General features: G+C 47.1%; 1 protein-coding gene across 1 annotated transcript in view; it reads right to left on the reverse strand.

The window, feature by feature from the left end:
* TMEM132C (transmembrane protein 132C) overlaps nucleotides 1-22,937 on the reverse strand; it is a 1,063,202-nt gene that overhangs the window by 750,143 nt on the left and 290,122 nt on the right. Inside the window, exon 2 of the mRNA XM_078668022.1 lies at nucleotides 14,847-15,735. Coding sequence (XP_078524148.1) covers nucleotides 14,847-15,735 — 889 coding nt within the window. The remainder of the gene's footprint in view (nucleotides 1-14,846; nucleotides 15,736-22,937) is intronic.

The following is a 22,937-nucleotide window of genomic DNA, read 5'->3' on the forward strand; positions in this document are numbered from 1 at the left end:
ATGAGACGTTCGTCGCGGCTCGCGGGTGCATTGTACAGATCGAAAGCAGCAAAATCATAATATAAAACTAGCGCTTTAAGTGGGCCGGGTCTCACCGGTGCTGAGCACCGGCAGTTTTTAAAAGGGGACCTCTAAACGGGTCTCTGTCGGGCTCAGGCGGACTGCAGTGACAGCAGTCACATCGATGTGCGCTGCTGCTCACACTACTCACTTTTCAATACTGTGCGCTGCTCACACTGCTCACTTCTCACCAGTGGAGAAGGTACAGCATGATGTCATGCCAGGTGAGAGTTGTAGGGGAAGGCAAATCCTTTCAAGAGTCATTTTCTCTCTGGATTTTCCTCTATTGTTGAAACTCAGGAGCTGCAACATTGTGGTGCTGTCACCAGGTCCTTAAAGGGAAGCTTTTTCAATTGTATATACAAGCTATAATTGCTGCTTATTTATCTTATGCAACTAACAACCATTGACAAAGCCAATAGTCCTGACTTGTTATAGGTATGATGTTACATGTTGTATCATATATCTGGATGCAATGACAGAAACAGCAAAATACAAGTCGGGCGGCGCACTATGCTAAGCACTGATTATTGGCATACATGTTTTAAAGCCACGCCCTTAATTACATTGGCCACGCCCCTTTGAGAGACCGCACAGCTTTTTCATACCACTTAAAGCCCTGTATAAAGTGCATGTGTGCAAGTCCCTGGCAAGTCAAGAGCAGCAGGAGTTCACACTCTAAGGTACACGTGGAGACACTGCCAGCAGGAACGAAAGAGCAGCACACATTCAGATCCTTCGTTCGGATGGTCCAAAAGGAGACGCTTATCATAACGCGCTGATGTCGATAGCAGGTCGACAGCAGCCAAGCCGTACAAACAAGCGTTCAATTGTAACCTGCTGGCAATAATCACATCCAATGTACCACTCAACAGAGGCAGAACCATGATATACAGTGCTCTCGTGCTAGTCCCTGACAAGATAATAGCAGCAAAATGTCATATTTATAGTGTACTTGTGCAGATAACTAGCAGCAATAAACTTCCTATACACATGTAGGTCATTCGACTTGATAGATCAAAGATGAGACACATCCCATAATGCGCGGGTGCCAATAGCAACTCGATAGCAGCCATACCGTATAAATTGTTCAATCGCAATCCGCTGGCGCCATTAACAACCACACAGGATGTTTACGTGCCAGTCGTAGATGCCACATTCCACGTCAAAAATCCATGTGCACGTCATATGCTCCAATCATCAATTCACCTTCATGTCTTTCAACATATACAGTGCATAGTCATAGAATGCCAGGCGTGATGAAACGACAACAGCCACAGTGCCTTGATTTTAGCCAAAAGCAAAGATATCCTATAAAAATTCTAAGTGTGGACACGTAAAGTACAAGTTTCAAAGTGAAATCAGCAACAGGCTCGACTAGAGGAAGTTAAAGTCACAGTACAATGCAACATAAAGGTTTCTCTATAAATATAAAGAGCACAGAGAGAGAAGTGAAACATAATTCCTCATGCACTAATCAGCATTGGATAAGCATGTGTCTATCCATAAATACAACAATTTTATCCATAATAAAATCCAAAAACACATATGGGGAAGGCATCATGGTGCATTAAGGCTGAAGCACTATAGCTCAGTGAGTTATACATGGAAGAGAGACGCACTCAGGTAACTTTTTTTAACATGATCAGTTGCCCACAGATTGCATAGTTGGAAACTCTTCCCCTCAAATGTGGACATGTAGCTCAGCATCAAGGTTATAGCCCCGGGGGTTCTCTGTTCCCAACAAAATGATCATTTTAGACTCACATCTGCGTAATCCAAGTTCCCGATCACCCTTGCTTTGCTTTGATATGTTTAATTCCATAGTAGCACAGACATTTGGAATCTCCTTGATGTATCAACCAAAAATGTTTGGCCATGGGATAATTCCTGCCCTGATCTTTTATGGCCCTCACGTGTTCTAAAATACGGACTTCCACCTTGATTGTACTTCCAATCGATCTCATTTGTCAGTCACATTCCAGAATGTACACAACAAAGTTAGTGTTTCAAGTTATCCTGTCTGTTATTTTGCGAGTTTGACCCTCAAACGTCTCTAATGTGTTCCTATACACACCGTGCAGTGATCACTTTTCCACAACCCCGGATGTTTCTTGGTTAGCCAGTTCTGCTTATCACTGCTGATGAACACACTTCTTGTTAGTATATCCCCTAATCACTTGCATTTTCAATAAGTTATCTGTGGTCTTTGGCCTATTTTAGAGTTGATATGCTCATAATTTTTGAGAATGTGCCAGTTCCTTGTAAGCAATGATCTCAAACGACGATGCTCATCATTGTATTCCAAGAAGAGTCGAAGCGGGTATTGGTCTGGACCGGCGTCATCTGTAGAAGTGGAACTGTGAACTTCATTTAGTCGACTTCCAAATAATAATTGGTCTCCTTTCTTAGATCGCACTCTCTTCTTCAAGATCTTACGGGTATATCTCCTCTCCAAGAATTTTTTCACCATGGTCTTGGCTTCAGTGTCAAAGTCATTGTCTGAAAACAAACTCTACGGGCTCGGAGGAGTTGACTGTATGGAATGCTCCATTTCAGTGCTTTAGGGTGTCCGCTATTGCCATGTAGAATAGAATTGCAAGCCGCATCGTTACGATAGATATGTGCATTAATGGTGTAATCCTTAATTTCCAAAAGCACATTCAGAAATAAAATGCGTGTTGCACTCCATTTGGCCATGAGTTGAATGCTGTACGCATTGTGATTGAATTCCTGGATATTTTCCTGCAGCTGGGTCACTTCTCCATCCCAAATGAGAAACACATCATCAATAAAGCATACTCAAAACACGACTCTGTTCATATGATGTGCACATTTATCTGGCCATGCCACCTCCTTCTCTCACCATCCCATATAGAGATTGGCGTATGTGGGAGCAAAGGAAGTGCCCATGGGGGTGCCTTGTCTCTGGAGGTAGACCTTGTTGTTGGTTAGGAAGACATTGGGAGTGACACAGTATTTTAACATCATCCTAATCATCTGAGTATGCTGAACAAAGTTTAGGAGTATGAGCTCTCAGAAAGTACTTAGAATCCTCTATTCCAAAGTTGTGTTTGATAGCCATATATAGGCAAGTGACATCATGGTGGCCATGATGTATCTATTATGAGACGGGCTATTATGGTTTTTGCACAAGAAATCATTGGTGTCTTGAATATAGGAAGGCAAATCAGTGACATATTAACATAAAACCAGGTCTAAACACCTTGATGTATTTTCCAGGAGATTCCACCATGCTCGCAATTGGTCTTCCTGGAGGATTGTGTTTGTCGTTGTGAATTTTCAGTAGAAAAAACATCACAGGGTTTCGTGGATGGTTCACCTTCAGATACGCATCTTCTTCAAACTGAATGGGGCCCGGATCAAGTCACTTCTTCAACATCCCATGATATTGCAATTGATGTTAAGTTACTGGATTGAATTTGAGAATCTCATTATGGTCTTTAATATTAAGTTGTCTGTTCGCTTTCCCCACGTAATGATCTTAATTCATGATGATGATGTTTCCTCCTTTGTTTAAGAGCTTGATGATGATGGACTGACTGTCCTTCAGTTGGTTCAACTCTTGCCATTCCTTCGATGTGAGTTCTTTATTCCTTTGTGTCTGTACGATCTCATGTGTTTCTTTAGCTCTATGTTTTCATGAACGAGGTGCAAGTATTTTCTGTTTTCACATGCTACCATCAAATTCTAGTGACCACCTAAAACAATGATCGTGCGTTGATGTTTTCTCCCAGATCATCGCGATTTTCAACGACCCTGAAAAATATTGTGGCCAAAACATCGACCACGACAAAACCTTGGACATAAGTATATGTAGGTGATGCACACATTATGTATTCTTAACTCCGCAATTATGTACCTTGATAAGATATGTCCACACTATCCTGACTAGGCCCGGTGGAACTTTTGTTTCCTTGGTGTACTGTTGTAATTTCAGGGATTTCATTTTACGCTTTTTCGTGAAATGCCTGAAATGACTCCATTATGTCACATCACGTAATTTTGCATCCATTCGGGGAAAAATCCTATCACAGAGCATGAGAAAAACAAGAACAAACAGAACCTAGGCAGCTACTATTCCCAATCAATGCAATTTAGCGCTATGTTTTTGGCGCAAAATGCGCTTCACATCAAAAATGGACATGAGGATGAATTTCATGCTAAAAATTAGCACTGAATGCCGGGTTTGCCGTTCAGATAAATTTCACCAATATTGTGCATAATTACGCCAGGGGAAATGATGCAGATTTTGCAAACTCCAAATTCTGGCATACATGCGAGCATTGATCCCGGAGTCAGACACACGTACCATAATCTATGTAACATCATCCACCACTTGCACTTACAGTAGACTTGAGCAGACTTAAGTTTCGGGTTAAGAATACCGCTATGTACACGTCACCTTGTACCTAGTTTTCTGATTTTACTTCATTGCAATTTCAGATGCTGGCAGAAGACAATAATTAGAGCGAAACAGGTCAGTTTGGAAACGTCTCTCTTTGCTACAGAAGCGCAACCAACACACATCACAATGGCACAGCAACAACACAGCCCCCTGTGGGCAGGTCTTTCATCTTCAAAGCTACATTTCCGGCCCCACAGGCTCCTTTCTGCCCCCCTTGTCAGCTGCACATTAATCTAATCCTCACACGCCTCAAACACAAACACTTTCATTAGAGACACATCCTTTGGGGGGCTTCTTTGCTCCTGGCTTGAAAAGACCTTGTTCTGTTTTATTGCCAAGGAAGTTTCCTTGGGTTTAGGGCTGGCAGCGGATGAGAGAGTCCCAGCTGGCCAGTTACAAATGGTTCCCTTAGAACTTGCATCTGCTGGCTCCTAGGCGTCCTAATCCAGAACGTGCCCCCCTTACCTTCATATTTAAAAGCTCCTCTTTATCGGAAGCCGACGGATGGTGTGCCACAGGGAGCCAGGACAAAGGCAGGAGGCTGTGACGTGCTGCTGACGTCATGGTGGGACATTCCAGCGACAAATGAACTCAACTGGGAGACATGACCCCTGCACCCAAACTATAAACTCACTCATTTCTTGGCAGCTACAGTGGGAAGGACTTAAATGCATGAACGAAGTGACGCAAATGAGCACAGCCCCCTCCCCCAAACCATCAGGGGTGCTCAAGAATTCTCCCACAGAGAAAACCTTTCATGCAATGGGGCCAAGCCGGAGGGGCAGATTTACAATAACTGGCGCATCCCTGCACATCAGCAGGGATGCGCCAGTTATTGTGCGCCAAGGCTCCGCCACCATGGATGTGCCGAATTTACCATGTGGCGCACCATGGGGCAAAAATGGACAGATACGTGATGCATCTGCTGCCGTAAAGGCGGCGCATTGCTGGAGTTGCGTCGCAAGCGCAACACAGTTCCAGCAAGGCTCGGGGGTACGCTATCTTTCAAATGCTGCGTCAAACCTTATGCCTGCTTCAAGCAGGTGCAGGGTTTTGATGCAGCATGACCTTTAAAGTGTAGATTTCACTCAGCCACTTTTAGGAGGCGTTCCTATGCCGGAAAACCCACCCCTGCGCCGGAACGCCTACATGTGGCGCAGGGCTTCACAACGTTACGCATCTCCCAGATGCGTCATGTTGTAAGTATCCCGCACCATGGTGCTGACTTTGCGCCGCCACTGCGTCACAAAACTGACGCAACGGCGGCGTAAAAAAGGTGCAAGGGGCTTGTAAATCTGCCCCATAGTGTTTACACTTCCAACAGACTGGCAACAAACGCATATGTTTCGCAGACAGTAGGAAGGAGCAAGCCTAGCCACAGCGCCCCCGCGTACACTCCCCGTGGGTGTGGATGGGTCGCCACTTGTAGGTCGCCGGAATGGTGGCCCTTGTAGGTTTGAGGCTTCACCCTCATTATGAGCTGTGGTTGAGCTCCCACAAAATCAATATAAGCTAGCTCCTCAAATTAAACAGATGTATGTGACCTTACCCACTCAATCTTGTGGCTGGTGGCAAAGACTTCTGCATATAAAATAACATATGTGGTACGTCAGTAACACCAAACAACAGTTAAAAAGAAAAAAAATAGACTCCTCAAATCAAATTTAGTTACAAAGACCACAATGCAGTGCTTATATGGTATTTAACATCTAATGTAAGAGTCAGGAGTTATGATAGTCAACCAAGGGCCCTCTTGCTAGTAACAACATTAGACATTCTAGGAAGCTGGTTGTGATTCTTCACAACGACCACTAGGGGGCCAGCGGGGCATTTGTTTTTGGTACTGAAACACAGCACTGTTCCCATGCAAAAGCTGTGAAAGAAAATCATTTTTTGGGAAAACGTTGTCATTCAAAACATTGGGGCATATTATCAAGGAATGGTGTTATAATTATCACGGCTTTAGCGGCAGAAAACGGTCGCTAAATCGGCGATAATGGGCTTGATAATATGCCCTTGTGAATTCCCATAGAAGCCCATATTCTGGTGTGAACATTGACTTCTAAGGGAATTCTCTACGGCATATTATTTGCATCATTGCCAGAGCAGGCTCAGCTCTATGTTGGGGTTCTTCTACCTGTGGGGGGGGGGGGCTGTGCAGTGTGCCTGTAGCTTCAGCCTGTGTCTTTAGCTGGTGAAGATGCAGCTTCCTGCTTTTTTTACCTGCACGTTGGAGCGAGGTTCCTGCTCAGTCGTACCCACTTAGTCACAACTGCTCAATGATACCCACTCAGTTGTACTCACACAGTTGTACCTGCTCAGTCGTACCCGCTCAGTCATACCCACTCAGTCATAACTCCTCAATCGTACCCACTCAGTCGTACTCACACAGTTGTACCTGCTTAATCATACCCTCTCAGTCATACCTGCTCAGCCATACCCACTCAGTTGTACCTGCTCAGTCGTACCCGCCTAGTCGTACTCACACAGTTGCACCTGCTTAATCGTACCCTCTCAGTTGTACCTGCTCAGTCATACCTGCTCAGTCATACCTGCTCAGTCATACCCTTTCAGTTCTACCTGCTCAGTAGTACCGGCTCATTCGTACCTGCTCACTCATACCTGCTCAGTCGTACCTGATCAGTCGTACCTGTTTAGTCATACCTCCTCAGTCGTACCTGCTCAGTCATTCCTGCTCAGTCGTACCTGCTCAGTCGTACCTGCTCATTCATACCTGCTCAATCGTACCTGCACAGTCGTATCTGCACAGTCGTACCTGCTCAGTCATACCTGCTCAGTCTTAACCTCCTCAGTCGTACCTGCTCAGTCGTACCTGCTCAGTCGTACCTGCTGAGTCATACCTGCTTAGTCATACCTGCTTAGTCATACCTCCTCAGTCGTACCTGCTCATTCATACCTGCTCAGTCGTACCTGCTCAGTCGTACCCGCTCAGTCGTACCCACTCAGTCGTACTTGCTCAATCATACTCACACAGTTTTACCTGCTCAGTTGTATCCCCTCAGTTGTACCTGCTCAGTCATACCTGCTCAGTCGTACCTTCTTAGTCATACCGCCTCAGTCGTACCTGCTCAGTCGTACCTGCTCAGTCGTACCTGCTCAGTCGTACCTGCTTAGTTATACCTGCTCAGTCGTACCTGCTCAGTCGTACCTGCTCAGTCGTACCCGCTCAGTTGTACCCGCTCAGTCGTACCCACTCAGTCGTACCCACTCAGTCGTACTTGCTCAATCATACTCACACAGTTTTACCTGCTTAGTCGTATCCCCTCAGTTGTACCTGCTAAGTCATACCTGCTCAGTCGTACCTGCTCAGTTGTACCTGCTCAGTCATACCTGCTTAGTCATACATCCTCAGTCGTTCCTGCTCAGTCGTACCTGCTCAGTTGTACCTGCTCAGTCATACCTGCTCAGTCGTACCTGCTCAGTCATACCTGCTTAGTCATACCTGCTCAGTCGTACCTGCTCAGTCATACCTGCTCAGTCGTACCTGCTCAGTCATACCCTTTCAGTCGTACCTGCTCAGTCGTACCCGCTCAGTCGTACCCACTCAGTCATACTTGCTCAATCATACTCACACTGCTCAGTCGTACCTGCTCAGTTGTACCTGCTCATTCGCACCTGCTCAGTCGTACCTGCTCAGTCATACCTGCTCAGTTGTACCTGCTCAGTCGTACCTGCTCAGTCGTACCTGCTCAGTCGTACCTGCTCTGTCGTACCTGCTCAGTTGTACCTGCTCATTTGTACCTGCTCAGTCGTACCTGCTCAGTTGTACCTGCTCATTCGTACCTGCTCAGTCGTACCTGCTCAGTCGTACCTGCTCAGTTGTACCGCTCAGTCGTACCTGCTCAGTTGTACCTGCTCAGTCGTACCTGCTCAGTCGTACCTGCTCAGTTGTACCTGCTCAGTCGTACCTGCTCAGTCGTACCTGCTCAGTTGTACCGCTCAGTCGTACCTGCTCAGTTGTACCTGCTCAGTCGTGCCTGCTCAGTTGTACCTGCTCATTCGCACCTGCTCAGTCGCACCTGCTCAGTTGTACCTGCTCAGTTGCACCTGCTCAGTTGCACCTGCTCAGTTGTACCTGCTCATTCGCACCTGCTCAGTCGCACCTGCTCAGTCATACCTGCTCAGTTGTACCTGCTTATTCGTACCTGCTCAGTTGTACCTGCTTATTCGTACCTGCTCAGTCGTACCTGCTCAGTCGTACCTGCTCAGTTGTACCGCTCAGTCGTACCTGCTCAGTTGTACCTGCTCAGTCGTGCCTGCTAAGTTGTACCTGCTCATTCGCACCTGCTCAGTCGCACCTGCTCAGTTGTACCTGCTCAGTTGCACCTGCTCAGTCGCACCTGCTCAGTCGCACCTGCTCAGTCATACCTGCTCAGTTGTACCTGCTTATTCGTACCTGCTCAGTTGTACCTGCTTATTCGTACCTGCTCAGTCGTACCCGCTCAGTCTTACCCTCATACACCCACAACACGCATGTCCAAGATACTCAGCATCCACGGTCACAGCCAGGGCGGAACCGTCATGCCCTCATGCCCAACCATCACTTCCGGTGAAGCAGCAAAGACTAAAAATAACCTCCCAGATAATACTAGAAGCCACTCCTCTTTAAAAAAACGACCTCCCAACACCAGTAGAGTCCAACGCGCCCACCCAGCTTAAATCTCAATGTTTCTTGAGATGCTTTTCCCAAATGTTCAGCTTAGGGGCACCTCAGCCCATGGCACAGGGTTCTCTGCAGCTTGAGACAGAATCTGGCTCAGCCTGAGGGAACTTTAATCATAATAATAGTAGGTGATTTGTAAAGCGCCTGGTTACACGGGACGGTGTGTCCCCACGAGGAGACAAAGACCGGCGGAGACTACTTTAGACATTCAGGGCTGGACTGGGAACCCAAACCAGCCCGGGCAAACTGTGTCAGACCAGCCCCCAAAGGATGTGTTAACTATAACATGAGTGCACATATTCAGGGTTAAGCCCAGGCAAGAACCTAAGACCATAATCACAGACCATTTTGAGGATGTTACCTTCCTCCACCCTAGGAAGCGGCAAACCAGGGCCGACTTTAGCGCTGGTGGCGGCTGGTGCAACAATATTTTTGGGTGCCTCCCCCAATGACCTACTCTTCCAGTGATTCCCTCACTATCACCCTCCAGGAGAGCCCCTCATGTCTTAGCCCTCTCTCACATGTATTTCATTTGTTTTATAGCGCCTCTCCTACCAGTGTAGGGTGTTAGAGCACTGTTCACCACATCTATAAAGACAATCCATCCTACGTGTGTAAACCAGTGTATAGAAAAGGTCCCATAAAAAAGGTGACTATAAGGTGTAGGAAAATCCATACTGGCGACATTTTTCTCGAGTGCTTGGTCTAGAGAAGCACAAACTCAGGATTAAAAACATAACACAGTGGTTGGGCCTGGCTTTACCAATAATAATTAATTTCTACCCAAACAGACCCTTTTAGAAACATTAGGATAATGACAGACAGGGTAAAATCATAACTGTTTAACCTGCATCATGCAGTTTGCATGCAGCTCTTTGATGGCAGTTCATTGCTCAATATCACGATTGTAACTTTGAACCTCAAGTAACAAAAGGATCTCTGTGACAAAAGCAGTAACCCACTGAGCTGGCCATATACAATACAATTCTGTGATCTGCAGGTACACGTGTGTGCAGCAGCCACGTTAACCCTCTGCGCTACTTTATGCTGAGTCAAAGCTGCCACTGGGCAAACCTCCGCTGCCTCTGCAGCAGGAACATTAACCACCAGAGTTACCATGATATGTTCAGTGTTGCCTGGAAACTCCTGGATGTAGAAAGAACCTGCAGCAAGAGCTTCTAAACCCATAAAAATGTGCAAAACGCAGAACCCACCCCCATCTCATCATTAAACCGGTCCCCAGTAAAAACAAGCATTTACAATGCAATAGGTCTCGCAGCATTTAATTTAGAGCTTTTAACATTATTTTGTGACCAAGTTCTTTGTAATGAAATGATAATGCTTAATATTATTTGTTCGCGCCGCCGTAGACAAAGCAGAAATATATTAATACAGAGTTGTGAGAAGTCTGCTTTACATATAAAACCGCGCGCGACCGGCTCCGATCGCTTTCGCTTTCCCCACCGGAAGTCAGGCAATGTCGCCTGTGACGGGGGCGGGGCCACGTCAGGACCGGAAGAGGAGGCATGCGTATCGCGGCCCGGGGCTCCTGTGAGCAGTGGAGAACCCCGGGCCCGCCAGCAGGAGGTTAGCCGACTGTTGCGGGGCTCCCTTGACCAAGAGGGAGCCCCGTGAAAGGAGCTGGCAAGAGCTGCAGCGGCGGAGTCCCCCGAGATTGCCCCGGTAAGTTAGAAAGGGCTGGGGGGTGCGGTGTGCGGTGTGCGGTGTGCCGGGGGGGGGCGAGGGGGGCGAGGGGGGCAGCACTCGTGTGTCTGTGTGCGTGTGTATGTGTGTGTGGGAGGCTGTATGTGCGTGCGTGCGTGCGTGCATGGGCGCTTCTGTGTGTGTGTGTGTGTGAGAGTGCGCGTGCTCGTTTGAAATCGCCTCCAAGGCGATGCGCGCGGCCAGCAGTGTCTCCTGGAAAGGAGACACGGCAACAATAGGCTGTCGGCGGACACGCGCTTCCGCGCGTGCAGCCGAGACCTAAAAACGCCCCCCAAGAACAAAAACCTGCTGCCACCCTCCCAGCCCCCTGCGGAAACGCCCCATGCCGGGGAGGGCCGGTCCAGCTTAAAGACACTCCCTGAAAAGGCCGATGACAGTAAAAGACACTGATGCCGAGATCAGCACCTGTCTGGTTGCACATCTGTGCCTGGACGAGCCAGTCTGCGACCCCTGTCCTTCAGATGATAATGGATGCACGTGGCAGCCTGCGACCCCTGTGCCGGTGTCCTTGCTGTGATAATGGATGCACGTGGCAGTCTGCGACCCCTGTGCGGGTGTCCGTCATATGATAATGGATGCACGTGTCAGTCTGCGACCCCTGTGCAGGTGTCCTTCCTGTGATAATGGATGCACATGGCAGCCTGTGACCCCTGTGCAGGTGTCACCATAGATGCACGTGGCAGTCTGCGACCCCAGTGCAGGTGTCCTTCCTGTGATAATGGATGCACATGGCAGTCTGCAGCCCATGTACAGGTGTCCTTCCTGTGATAATCGATGCATGTGGCAGTCTGCGACCCCTGTATAGGTGTCCTTCCTGTGATAATGGATGCACATGGCAGCCTGTGACCCCTGTGCGGGTGTCCTTCCTGTGATAATGGATGCACATGGCAGTCTGCGACCCCTGTGCAGGTGTCCTTCATGTGATAATGGATGCACGTGGCAGACTGCGACCCCTGCACAGGTGTCCTTCATGTGATAATGGATGCATGTGGCAGTCTGCAACCCATGTACAAGTGTCCTTCATGTGATAATTGATGCACGTGGCAGCCTGCGACCCATGTACTGGTGTCCTTCATCTGATAATGGATGCACGTGGCAGTCTGCGACCCATGTACTGGTGTCTTTCATGTGATAATGGATGCACGTGGCAGACTGCGACCCATGTACTGGCATCTTTCATGTGATAATAGATGCACGTGGCAGTCTGCGACCCATGTACTGGTGTCTTTCATGTGATAATGGATGCACGTGGCAGTCTGCGACCCATGTACTGGTGTCTTTCATGTGATAATGGATGCACGTGGAAGACTGCGACCCATGTACTGGTGACCTTCATATGATAATGGATGCACATGGCAGTCTGCGACCCCTGTGCAGGTGTCCTTCATGTGATAATGGATGCACGTGGCAGACTGCGACCCCTGCACTGGTGTCCTTCATGTGATAATGGATGCATGTGGCAGTCTGCAACCCATGTACAGTTGTCCTTCATGTGATAATTGATGCACGTGGCAGTCTGCGACCCATTTACAGGTGTCCTTCATCTGATAATGGATGCACGTGGCAGTCTGCGACCCATGTACTGGTGTCTTTCATGTGATAATGGATGCACGTGGCAGACTGCGACCCATGTACTGGTGTCTTTCATGTGATAATAGATGCACACGGCAGTCTGCGACGCATGTACTGGTGTCCTTCATGTGATAATGGATGCACATGGCAGTCTGCGACCCATTTACAGGTGTCCTTCATGTGATAATGGATGCACATGGCAGTCTGCGACCCATGTACTGGTGTCTTTCATGTGATAATGGATGCACGTGGCAGTCTGTGACCCATGTATTGGTGTCCTTCATTTGATAATGGATGCACATGGCAGTCTGCGACCCATTTACAGGTGTCCTTCATCTGATAATGGATGCACGTGGCAGTCTGCGACCCATGTACTGGTGTCTTTCATGTGATAATGGATGCACGTGGCAGACTGCGACCCATGTACTGGTGTCTTTCATGTGATAATAGATGCACGTGGCAGTCTGCGACGCATGTACTGGTGACCTTCATGTGATAATGGATGCACGTGGCAGTCTGCGACCCATGTACTGGTGTCTTTCATGTGATAATGGATGCACGTGGCAGTCTGCGACCCATGTACTGGTGTCCTTCATGTGATAATGGATGCACGTGGCAGTCTGCGACCCATGTACTGGTGTCTTTCATGTGATAATGGATGCACGTGGCAGTCTGCGACCCATGTACTGGTGTCCTTCATGTGATAATGGATGCACATGGCAGTCTGCGACCCATTTACAGGTGTCCTTCATGTGATAATGGATGCACGTGGCAGTCTGCGACCCATGTACTGGTGTCCTTCATGTGATAATGGATGCACATGGCAGTCTGCGACCCATGTACTGGTGTCTTTCATGTGATAATGGATGCTCGTGGCAGTCTGCGACCCATGTACTGGTGTCTTTCATGTGATAATGGATGCACGTGGCAGTCTGCAACCCATGTACTGGTGTCTTTCATGTGATAATGGATGCACGTGGCAGTCTGCGACCCATGTACTGGTGTCCTTCATGTGAAAATGGATGCACATGGCAGTCTGCGACCCATTTACAGGTGTCCTTCATGTGATAATGTATGCACATGGCAGCCTGCGACCCCTGTGCAGGTGTCACCATGGATGCACATGGCAGCCTGCGACCCCTGTGCAGGTGTCACCATGGATGCACATGGCAGCCTGTGACCCCTGTGCAGGTGTCACCATGGATGCACGTGGCAGTCTGCGACCCCTGTGTCTTTCCTTTAATGATTCTCTCACCGTATAAGGAGTATCATGAAAACAAAATAATCAGAAACCAACAAAGAGAGAGCACATGGTCCACGGACCAAGAAGTGCACAGAAGGGGAGAGAGGGGGGAGCGTGAGCAGCCCTGAGTTTAGACACTCCTGGGGTCAGCAGTGGACTCAGCCTCACAGACTGGATTCCTACATTTGAATTTACCACCTAAGATAATAATACAGGTTTCCATGGTGCTTCTTAAGGCTCTTGGTAGGAGGTTGAACCAATGCTTGATGCAGACACGTCGAATCATAGCAGCGTCAAAGCAGAGTTCCAGCCGTGAGAATGAGTTGCAACATGCTTGTGCCTGACAACATGAACCAAGACTTTCATTCTGATAAAGGGTCCATCACTGTCATTGGGGTCTTCTACATCTTACAGCCTGGCAGCTGCCAAGAAAACAAGGGGCACTGGGGCATTCCTATCTGAGGTGGCATGACTTGGAACAAGATTCATCTCCAGGGGACAGAGGCAGAACCCCTCCCCAGGGCTTCTATCCACTACAGGTGAGCCTGCGCACCTGTGCTGTCCACCTCACCCTCAAGCATAGCGACAGGATTCCACGCAACTGGTGAAAACTGTGCTTCACCGGAGCAGAATGACATAAAATAATACAGCATGACATCACATGGCATAACACTACAAATTCACACACCTATCACCCCCCATTAACACCCCATCTCTCCTGCATCCCACCCAGAAGCAACATCAGCAAAGTCCCTGCACGCAAGCGCCTCAACGGCGTAGAACTCAGCGCCTCGCGTCCAATGGATGGACCTTAAAGACTCTGACAACATGGAACCCATGACTGACTGCAGAGACTGCAGCACACAAGAAAAGCCAAAAAAAAGTCTGCTGTGTTTGACACACACTGCATGGGGACACAATGTGGCTCCATCGCTCTTTGCTCACAACCGGGAACCTTCCCCGAGCACAACATGTCATCCTCAACATATACAATACCCCACACAGGTCTGGGACTGCAGCTTGAGGAACATTACTAATTCACTCATAAACCAAAGAAAGTGACAGAGAGGCAAAGGCTGGTTCTCAAAGACTTCTTTCACCAAGTTGTAAGAGTAGAAACTATAGTAACATACCTTAAAGTGAACTGATCCACCGTTGAATTGTTGGCGATTGTCACATACACGTTGATGGTTTCCCCTTGCTTGACTGGCTTCGATGGTAACCAAATCACCACATTAGGATCCAGCCTCAGCTCGGTGAGCTGAGAGGTTTCCGGGGTCCGGTAGAGACTGACCGCGCCAATGGGAAGCAGATGAGACATCCTGTCGTCCACGCCATCCTTGCCAGCTCTGATGGCGTTGCCTTTTCGCACTTCCTCAAAGGTGCACTCTCCATTCTGATCCTCTGGCTGTACGGTGTAGTACAACTCCACAACGCTTCCTTCGGGTGAGTCGGGTGACTTTTTCCTAGCTGTCCCTGGGGCTGAGGGGCTAAACCAAGTGGGGAGCAGTTCCAGCTCCACCAAACACAATCCCAAGGCCCCCTTCAACCTGCAGCTTCCTTTCAGTTCCCTTGTTTCCCGGAAGGCGAAGACTCTGAGGCACGGCAGCCTCTCATTGGCTGTGTGGTCGTCCCAGTCTCTTCCCACCACATGGAACAAGACCTCAATTTTTGGCCGGCTGGGATAAATCCTATCATTGATAATGTGTGCTTTGATTTTCCAGTTAAATGTAAATTTATTGGTGGACTCAAACAGGGGTGAGATGGACAGCAGGTCTTGTGGCACCCCTTGTTCGGCCGAGTAGGGTCCGTAGCTCGCGTTCAGAAGAGGCAGTCGCTTCGCTTTGTAGACGAAGAAGCTCTCAACTCTGGACTGTAAGCTGGAGTTCCTCAGGAAATCCTGGTTTGCATCTTTGAGGAAGAAGGATGACTCGGCTCCGAGCACTTGGTAGGTTGCAGGTAGATACGCAGGAGATGCAGAGAACCTTTGAGCGCTGTCTGGGATCCCGCGACTCTCGGTCCCTGAAACAGACCCAGAAAGAGAGGAGTGAGAATGAGCCGACACTTGTAGACACACTCAACATAGCAGTAGAATAGTTCCATCAGCTTCAGTTTAACACATTTTATAATAAATTAGTACACCATCTCAAGAGTGAACACAAATAAGAATTTCCAGCATTAAACAACAATTGAAAATGCAATTCTTCACTTAAAATACATCTACCTATTTGGCTCTATCAGCCGGATGTTGGTACATGCCTTTGCCCCTAGCGGATCACAGAACTCAAGATTTATGTAAATGAGCAAATGATTCTCCAGCTCTAGGACTGAGATGTCTGAGACAGGAATTTTTCAGACGATTTATGAGAAAAGTGGGTTATTGGTTAGGGTGGGTGTGAGACCTCACCACGCAATAATTTCACAAATTCGAATCAGGTCCATTTAGGTTTCTTTAAACCAAACCATAGCTCAGTCCTTGATAGCTGTAGGAAAGAGCAGTCCGGCTTAATTCAAAGGAAAACGAGTGTAAAACATTTATCAGAACCAAAACAGTCTCTAAGTAAGAAACACAACACAATAAAATCCCCACTCCAATTTATATAAAATGAGCATATTTGTATCTTTAAATAGACTCTCAAATGACTAAAATCAGATGCTTGGAACCGGAGTTATGATTTTTTCAAGGTTTTCATAAATCACTGATTTCATTTTAAAAAGTTTGAAAGACTTTCAAAAAGTGTGTAAATCAGTGCCTTTCACTTTCTCATAAATTCCTACCAGAACTTAAAGGCAAGAAAGTGGTGACTTTAAGGACACCTTTGCACTAAAAGTTACTTTAAATCTGACTTCAGAAATAAGACAGGTTTTAATTATAACAAATAATTTGATACCTTCAAGTATTATATTTGGTGGTCAAAATGGAAGTTACCACTTAGCTCATGGGCTTGTGAAACTCCACGTTAGTCAATTGGGCTACCGGATTTAATACAACGAAAACGATCATTTTTAGTTTTTACTGTCAGGATGTGTGAAGTTTACATTCAACATGCCCTTCTTTTTAATATCTGGCACCCTGCCCTACGGGTGACGAAGGCCTGCATTAGGGGTGACTTACAAATATTAAAAAGGTTTGTTTGGACATGAAAAGGGGTCATTTTGCCATGACGAGCTGGCAGTTCTGAAGTCGCCTGATTAGACTGCACTAATAGACCTAGATACATATTTTCGCTTTCTCACAGCCGTGGTGGCACAATATTTGCTGCAGTCGGCCGGTGGCATTGAACTTACTAGCACTGGGTACAATTTTACCACGTGCAATGGACGTATAGGATGTTTCATATGCCAATCTGGGATTAGCCAATTGCACACACACTTTGAGGGTCAGAACACAAGCCCAGGGGCCTGGTCAGCAGGGCCCGTGCACTTCAGGGTAAAAAACTGCAACGTCAGTCCAATGTGTGTGTGGGGGGGGGGGGGGGTGATCAAGCAAAAAAGACCCTTTCATTAGAATTCTGCTTTGCTAATTGCGATTTTCTGTCTTATGTTGCAAATCTGTTTATTTTTATTAATTTGTGTTTTTTATAGTGAGAACTAGAACCTGTCAGTGAGCAGAGCGAGCCACAAAGAGGCCAGTTGCCACTTTTGGGTTACAAGAGAGAGGTTTGTTCAGGATGAGGGCATATAAGGCACATATATTGATTCATTCTTTTTTTTTAACAATCTATTCTTTGGACAGCTCTGTTTATAAAACCTGTGGGTATTCTCCAATTGGAGATCACACAACAGCTATGACAAGTATAGCACTGTCAATCCTTAGCGGTTTCCACCACAGATTTGGTCTGTTTGTGACATTACGCGAGGTCAGTGTTTCCAGAAACTGGGGGTCGCGATCCACTAGGGGGTCGCGAGCTGATTTTTGGTGGGTCACAAAAGCCCAAGCAATAAATAAAAATGCCTTTAAATCCTGTACATATCTTGTCACCCTTGCTGTGCTTCAAAGACAGAGGTCAAATGTCAGGCTTTGTCTTCTGACAAATGACTGCTTATTCTTTTAACATGGGGACTGGTGTCTACAAACTCCTCGCACTTTGTAGTCAGAGAAAGAAAAATGAAGTGAATTATATGACAATCTTAAAGACGTACATTAAGGGGATGATTCTGATGCGGGTTGGAAATGCGTCCCGACAGAATCGGGTTGGAAATAGTTGCCGACCCACTCGGATCGGGAGAGTTCGACCGACGGAGTACGATGCATCCGGATGCTTCCCAATACAATTTGGTTGGACTCCCATTGACTACAATGGGAGCATATGTTCCGAACCGCATCATAATTGGGCCCTCGGTCGGTAAGACATGTTCCCGATCCGATTTGGAAGGAGCACATGCTGTAAGGAGGCTTTCCTAACCGAATCAGAATCAGGCCCTAGGTGGGAAAGCTTTCCAACCCGCATCAGAATCAGGCCCTAAGTGTGAAACGAAAGCCTATAGGGTGTCATTTTTACGTAACACACATCACAATGTAAACACCTGTAAATGAATTGCACACATTCAGCAATTAGGAAAGCAAATAGAAAGCCCTTGTTGTAATTCTGAAGTGTGCTGGAAACAAAGATTCTAACAGGATCAGAGCAAATAAAGACACTTTAATTGGTGTTGCAGGAATGATATTCACTGAAATCCGATTTCCACACGTTGTCTTTTTGTGCTGTGTATTTTTATCAGTAAAACTGTCTGTGCAAATTCAGTGGCCATTTCAATGGAAACTGCGCCGTCTGAAATGACACTGTGGTTTCACATGATGCTTTAGTTACATTAAAAATCCCCGCCATGAGTCCACTAAAGCTAGGTGGGTCACGAAAGTTAGTCGTTGTAAAACGTGGGTCATGGTTCTAAAAGGTTTAGCAAGCACCACTGTAGGCGAATAGTACTCATTAAAACGCAAACACTTACAACGCATGCCTTTGCAAGGCAGTTTTTGCATCGCAAAATCCATTACAACGCATGATTTTACATAGCATGCCATCACAACACATTTTTAGAAACTACATTTACAACGCATTTCATTACATCGCATTATACCAACACAACAGACACGATTATAATGCAAACCATGACTTTGCAGGTAAGGTAAGTGTTGGCTAGTGTAGGAGAAAAAAATACTATTCCCACTCCAGTGAGTGCAACAGTAGGGAAAGCGTTGGATAGTGGAGGGGTAAAAATTACTATTCCCAATCCAGTGAGTGCAACAGTAGGGTAAGTGTTGGATAGTGGAGGGGTACAAAATACTATTCCCACTCCAGTGAGTGCAACAGTAGGGAAAGCGTTGGATAGTGGAGGGGTAAAAATTACTATTCCCACTCCAGTGAGTGCAACAGTAGGGTAAGTGTTGGATAGTGGAGGGGTAAAAATTACTATTCCCAATCCAGTGAGTGCAACAGTAGGGTAAGTGTTGGATAGTGGAGGGGTAAAAATTACTATTCCCAATCCAGTGAGTGCAACAGTAGGGTAAGTGTTGGATAGTGGAGGGGTACAAAATACTATTCCCACTCCAGTGAGTGCAACAGTAGGGTAAGTGTTGGATAGTGGAGGGGTAAAAATTACTATTCCCAATCCAGTGAGTGCAACAGTAGGGTAAGTGTTGGATAGTGGAGGGGTACAAAATACTATTCCCACTCCAGTGAGTGCAACAGTAGGGTAAGTGTTGGATAGTGGAGGGGTAAAAAATACTATTCCCAATCCAGTGAGTGCAACAGTAGGGTAAGTGTTGGATAGTGGAGGGGTAAAAATTACTATTCCCAATCCAGTGAGTGCAACAGTAGGGTAAGTGTTGGATAGTGGAGGGGTACAAAATACTATTCCCACTCCAGTGAGTGCAACAGTAGGGTAAGTGTTGGATAGTGGAGGGGTAAAAATTACTATTCCCAATCCAGTGAGTGCAACAGTAGGGTAAGTGTTGGATAGTGGAGGGGTACAAAATACTATTCCCACTCCAGTGAGTGCAACAGTAGGGTAAGTGTTGGATAGTGGAGGGGTAAAAAATACTATTCCCACTCCAGTGAGTGCAACAGTAGGGTAAGTGTTGGATAGTGGAGGGGTAAAAAATACTATTCCCACTCCAGTGAGTGCAACAGTAGGGTAAGTGTTGGATAGTGGAGGGGTAAAAAATACTATTCCCACTCCAGTGAGTGCAACAGTAGGGTAAGTGTTGGATAGTGGAGGGGTAAAAAATACTATTCCCACTCCAGAGAGTGCAACAGTAGGGAAAGCGTTGGATAGTGTAGGGGAAAAAAAATACTATTCCCACTCCAATGAGTGCAACAGTAGGGTAAGTGTTGGATAGTGGAGGGGTAAAAATTACTATTCCCACTCCAGAGAGTGCAACAGTAGGGAAAACGTAGGATATTGTAAGAGTAAAAACTATACGTTGTAATGGTGTGCGATGTAATGATATGCGCTGTAGTGACATGCGTTGTATTGATATGCGCTGTAGTTACATGCGATGTAATGGCTGCGTTGTAATGGCATGCGATGTAAAGGATGTTGCGCTGTAATGACTGTGTTGTAAAGGTAGTGTAATGTAGTGACTGCGTTGTAAAGGTTGTTTCCCTGTAGGCCATCAATGGGACCAACATTAAGAATTTCCAGCTGCGTTTCCATCCAACGTCAGTGCCGGGTTCACCATTCGTCAGTCACGTCAATCATTCACTCGTTTCCTGCATTTTCATCCTGAATGACCCTCACATTATTAAAATCTTTCTTGATTTATTAGTAATATTTGACTGGCGGCACGTCCCAGGCTGAGGAGGCTTCCTCTGATCATCCGTTGGATTGCCTGCTGTTGAGCTGACAAACCACGCGTGACTCTGGGCCGCGTCTGGGCAATAACACTAATTGTTGTGTGTGGATAACAATCTCTTACTAATAAAACGCATAGGTCGCCTCCCTACGGCACGTAAATAAGGCGCTAATCGACCGAGGTGGCATTAAAAATTTGATTCCATTAAGCATGAAATTGGCGGTGTCGTTGGGCGAATTGATGATCAACACTGTGCTAGGTGGGCGCCTTATGAGAGTAAGTGTTGTTTATATGAGTAATGCACGCTTATATCTTTATATAGCTCCAGTTCAAGTTAACCAATAGGGTCTTGGTGGGTTGAGTACATCTTCTTCGTGTGTTGAGAAGCTCTAGAAATTGCTCAGCTAAGAGTTCCAGCTCCGCCCGGTCATATCCCGAGACAAGCACCCCGCCTCAAATTAAGCACATTCATAGATTCACCCGTGTACAAAGAGAGCATCATAGATTCACAAAATTGCCATAAGAGTGGCCTCTGGACGCAAGAGAGGGAGGAAGGGATAATGGTCACTCAAGAGCCTTGATGGTCAAGGGTGATACCACCGGGGGGATTCCTTTGAATCCTCTTGCTGTTTTCACATGATGAACCACTACATTTTAGTCGACCAACTGGAAGAAGAGGTGGCCATTGTCCCCTAGTGACCTGCGTTATTTTTGGAGGACATATTCACAAGCCTCATTTGGCCACTGGAACATCCATTTTGTTGACGTTCCAGCGGTGCACTGGGCTTACTCATATTTACAAGGCTGTGTAAAGCTCCGTGCATGGGTTTACCAGGCCTCGTAAGTATGGTGTAAGGCAAGGCAGCACAAGTCTCTGCACTGTCTCACACTGCGATGGGGCGGTGTGCGATGGGCGTTGAGGTGGGTGGTCCAACATAAAAACCTGGGAATGTTTCAAAAGCCGATGTCTACCCAGGGTTGGAATAAGGGTTGTTGTGGTGAAGGAAGGTGATTTTTAACCTGATTTCAATGCAGACACCCGTGCACCATGGTAGGAGGGTGCCTGCGTTGGCGCACGGCAGACATTTATGCGCCAGCGCAGTGGAAGTGGACAGGAATCTACCCCATCTCATAGATACGGTGCATTCCTGCCCTTTTCTTTTGATGTAGGGCAGAGCAGAAGGGAGGCTTGCGGCTTCTGCCAAAAATCAGTAAATGAGGCCCTGAGTCGCGAGAACGTAGTCGCCGTTCATCTCAATGCAGGTCCCTTGGGGGTCGCGGCTGCCCTGGCACCCATCGTTGTTCATATCCTCGTCAGCCTCTCCTCTCTTAGGTCATCGAGTTGTTTGAATGACACAGATGACACCCAAGGCACCTTCCACTGGGACATTAGAGCCCCTATTGTGGAGAAGTGTGGCTCAATGGTTAGAGCGGCAGACCCTGATGCAGAGGTCTAGCCCGGGACCAGGGTTCAATTCCTGCCTCGGCGGGTCTCGGACTCAATTTCCCCAGACCTGATAATTCTCGCCTCGGTGCCTATTCTAATCATGGGTCCCACGCTGTGACTCTGAACAATAGCTTGCTTAATCTCCACAACGGCCCCTACAATGCTAGGATGCCTGGCCTCCACCTTAGGGGTTCCCAGGAGTGGGTATTTCACAGGGAAAAGCCAGGAAGGGTTCCACAGCGGTATGTGTATAGCGCCAAGACACTCATGAGTATAAGTGCGCTCTACAAGTACGAATCATTTAATTTCATTTCATTTCATAATCTAGTGGTTTGTTTTGGCATCTGCCTGGTGGAGGTTCAAAGTGGAGGAGACATAACCTTTTAAAATTAAATGCCAACAAGACTGACATCCTGCGTAGTGCCAGGAACAAAGACTGTTCTGTTGGGTCGGTACGGGCTCCTGTCGTAAGAGTGCCGCCACTGCCATTATTGAAGACTAAGGGCTCAATCTAGAGTCTGGAGGAAGAGTTACGCCGTCACAACATTACAAGTGCCGTTCGATATCATGCACTTGTGTTGCGGTGGACGGGATACCGGTCATGTTTGTGATGGAGTAACCCGTCTGCTGAGCTCTAAACAGGCACTACGTGCTTGGATGTTATGCAATCAAACGCATGGCGGTGCATGCTCAGACTAGGCAGGGTCTGGGGCCTTCTTCAGGACACGCATTACAGCTCCTCTCTATGAGGCAGTAGTAGCTGCATATATCCTGTCAAGGCTTGACTACTGTCATAGCCTGTCCCTGGGCTAGTTTGTGTATATGGTGAGTAAAGTGCCACAGGTGCAAAGTGCACCAATGAGATTGATGTACCGTCTGATAACGTTTGGTCACATGTTGCAGGCGTGTAGAGTCTTACGTAGGACAGCGGTCGAACAGCGGATACATTTCAGTTGCATCTGCATGATTCATAAAACATTC

This window comes from Lissotriton helveticus, chromosome 11, assembly GCF_964261635.1.
Source record: "Lissotriton helveticus chromosome 11, aLisHel1.1, whole genome shotgun sequence".
NCBI classification, from domain to species: Eukaryota; Metazoa; Chordata; class Amphibia; order Caudata; family Salamandridae; genus Lissotriton; species Lissotriton helveticus.